The sequence below is a fragment of the Corvus brachyrhynchos genome, unplaced genomic scaffold, assembly GCF_000691975.1.
Source record: "Corvus brachyrhynchos isolate BGI_N302 unplaced genomic scaffold, ASM69197v1 scaffold48, whole genome shotgun sequence".
NCBI classification, from domain to species: Eukaryota; Metazoa; Chordata; class Aves; order Passeriformes; family Corvidae; genus Corvus; species Corvus brachyrhynchos.
In genome coordinates, this window is record NW_008240027.1 from 4,088,829 (window position 1) to 4,092,178 (window position 3,350).

The window sequence follows — 3,350 nt, forward strand, 5'->3', positions numbered from 1 at the left end:
TCTTTCCCTCTGCAGAAATAATTAAAGTGCTTGGGTGTGGTGCAAGTCCAGGCAGACAAGTTACAAGCTCTCCCCCTGCTTCTGCACTACACAGCACTCAGATGAGAAGTGCTTTGCTTTTAATGCAAGGATTAACCTGAACGCTACATGTGGGGTTTTAAATACCTTCTAGCAGTTCAGGGTTTGATTCTTAGATTAATGGCTCAGCATAGTTTCAAGACACTTAAAAACATGCTTAAGTTTAATTAGCAATCCCCAAGCTTCTCACCAGCACAAGAACCCGACCTGCAAAGTCTTCCTCAGCATCCTAAATTGTCATCGCTCTCCCTTCAGTAGCAGAACTGGACAAAGGTATCATCATTAGAAGACAAAGATTTTGACAGGCAGGTCCTTGTGCACAAATGGGTGTAACACCTCAGGGAGAGCTCCTGGAACTGAGCACCCCATTAGGAGAGCCAGACTTATCCTGGGAACCTATGGGAACACAGCTTGGATAACCAATGCCAGCACTTCTGGGTACCCAACCCCTATTCTGGCAGGCCCTGTCTGTTCAGGATGGGTAACTGCCCCTGGCAGGGCACACTCTGCTCTGCCAGGAGCCAGAAGGACAACCTCAGGCATACCAGTTTGGCACCCTTCTTGCGTCCGAGGGGCAGGGCATAGTGGGCCTCGTACCACTGCCGGTACGGTGTGCTGTCAATGAGCACGATGCAGTTCTTCACCAGGGTCTTTGTCCGCACCAGCTCGTTGTTGGAAGCGTTGTACACAACATCAATAATTCTGGTCTTGCGAGTGCAGCCTTTCAAAAGAAGAGCATGAGTTCAGACCTACAGGGATCAGACAGCTGAGTATACAGCATCTCACATATACCCTTTAAATAACTTCACACTCAACATCCCATCCAGGGTCCTCCAGCCTGCCTGGCACTGAACTAAACATAACTAAAAGATGCATCTATTTTTCATCAGTCAAACTTTCTGTTGTTAGGACAGAAATCTACACCTGGAAATTAAATCCCTCCTACATGAAAAACCAGGATCAGTGGCCTTGCTGAAACTCATCTCAAAAATATCTAAGCAATGCTAGAAAATAAAATTTCCAGACTGCAAGATCAGCAGATGCCAACTAACATTGCACACAGGGCTCAATGCTATATGCTCTTCCTAGAATTACTGAATTAAGCCATACTAAGCGGGACTGCTCTGCAACACATTCCAGAAATCATTTCTCTAGGGTGAGGGTTATGAATAAACTGAGAGGGGAAGCTGGTGTTTTCACCCTTCCAAGACCCACCTGAAGCATGCAGTCTTAGCTACTAGACTTGACTGTTTAGCAGTCACTTGCCCTGAAAACAGCCCTCCACATATGCAAAGGTCATGCACAAGATGGGTCTTCTCCCTTCACTGATGTACCTCGTCCCTGTCACAAGGCATGCCCAGCCTCTTCACATGTGCAATACTGACTGTAATGGCACTTTTCACTGCACAGACAATGCTCTGAGATAACTGAAAGCACATCCTGTCCCCTCACACCACGCAGGTCACTAACCCACCACCTTCCTTACTGGTGTTTTACCGTCCTACTCAGGAACACTGACTGGGCCCAGGCTCAAGTGATAGTGTTGTCAAGTTTGTAGATCAAAGAAAACCCACCTTCCTCAGGGGAAATATGAGAATCCCCTCTTGCTTCTAGGCTTCCCACTTTTGCTCAGCAAAGCAGGAATATGAAATAAACAGCACATGCTAATGTAATACTGTCCTCTGGTCAGGCCTCACAAGCATCCTCAGCACCTTTCTCTGTTGCACAGCATCACTTACCTTTCAGTAACCATATTCACTGCTGAACAGACCTGCATTTATGAAGAACTATTCATATTTAGGATTTCAGCCCCTCTTTAGTCCCCCTCCCCCATAAAAAGGCAAGCATGTCACTCAGTGGAACTATGACACTCCTATCACTGTGAACTTAGTGGAAATCCAAGTCCCCTATAGCCACATAAAGTCAAAGTTATCATCATCACCATGCATGCTGCTTCAGCTGCAAGCTCCAGGATGTTCAATCCAAGCCCACAAATCCATGCTTGCATCCCTCTACTCTGCTGCAGTACTGAAAACCAGCACAGGTTTCTCTTCCACGCAGCAGGCTCACCATGTACTTACATTCTGACCCCCAGGAGAAGTTGCCGACATCCAACCGAAGGGCTCGGTACTTCTTATTTCCCCCACGAACCCTCACGGTATGAATCCGGCGTGGGCCAATCTGCAATCAAAAACAAACACCAGGCTGCTGATGGTGCTGCATGGCCCTCACAGGAGCCCAGCACAGTCCTAACCTCGAAGGCAATGTGGTCAGTGTAACTATGACAAACCCCAGCATCGGCAGATGCAGTAAATGACCAGAACGGTCTGTTGCATCTACCTAAGGTGAAAGCTTCATCACTCCAATTGCCTCTTACTGCAAAAATGTATCACTGCTTTCCATCAGCAGAGGGGCAAATACCACGTTTTAGAGAAGTAGTGTTAGATATTCAACCCCACACCAAAGAGCATGCATTTAAACCTTTAACAGCACAAGAACAGCAACCTGAGTTTGAAAACACAGTTCTGACCACCCTCGCCCAATCACTCACCTTAGTGTTGGCGGGAGGTCGCCCTAACTCATACTTCCTCTTCTTATGGTAGGGCTTCCTCTTGCCCCCAGTCTTGCGTCGCTTATGCCAGTTGTCCCTGGAGATACCTGAATGGAGAGCAGTGTGGTCAGAGGGTGGGACGAACCCGCCTGGCTGCAGCAGCAGGGCATGGCTCTGAGTCCTCAGCTCTCCAAGGTTGGTATCCGCACAGTGCACTCAGCCTTATGCAGCAGTTAGAGAAGCTTCATCATTGATACTCAGATCTGCCCCGAACACATCCCTTCCAGCAGAGCTGTATAAAGAACACAGACCCCTCTTCTGTGTCTTCTTTGGGAAGCTGCCTCCCAACGTACCTCGCGTGCTGGGCACTCTCTGCCCGATGCCGATCTGACAGGCACACTACAGCAGTCATCCTACGCTACTGGCAGGATGTGGTGGGTCCGCTATAGGAAGGGACCCCCATCCCCCCTGTCCGCTGAGCCCCTACGGAAGACACCCCAAATCAACTCAGCCTGCTAGGTCCCCAACGGGGACCATCCCTGCAGAACACGCCACCTCCCGCAAGGGCAAAAGCCGCCGACTTGTTAAGTGTTACACAGTGCCAGCCCGCACTCCTCCTGCTGAGTTGACTGGACGCTGTTCCACCTCACCCGCATCTGCTCATCTGCAGCAGACACCAAGAGCAAGCCCAGCGCTCGGGATCTGCAGGAAATCAAAGCAC

At 49.3% G+C, this 3,350-nt stretch overlaps 1 protein-coding gene across 1 annotated transcript in view; it reads right to left on the bottom strand.

The window, feature by feature from the left end:
- The window catches only part of RPS8 (ribosomal protein S8), a 7,661-nt gene that overhangs the window by 1,229 nt on the left and 3,082 nt on the right, over positions 1-3,350 (bottom strand). The window contains exons 3-5 of the mRNA XM_017743452.1: positions 2,630-2,844; positions 2,160-2,259; positions 624-799 (exon numbers count right to left, since the gene is read on the bottom strand). Of these exons, the coding sequence (XP_017598941.1) occupies positions 624-799; positions 2,160-2,259; positions 2,630-2,844 (491 nt within the window). The remainder of the gene's footprint in view (positions 1-623; positions 800-2,159; positions 2,260-2,629; positions 2,845-3,350) is intronic.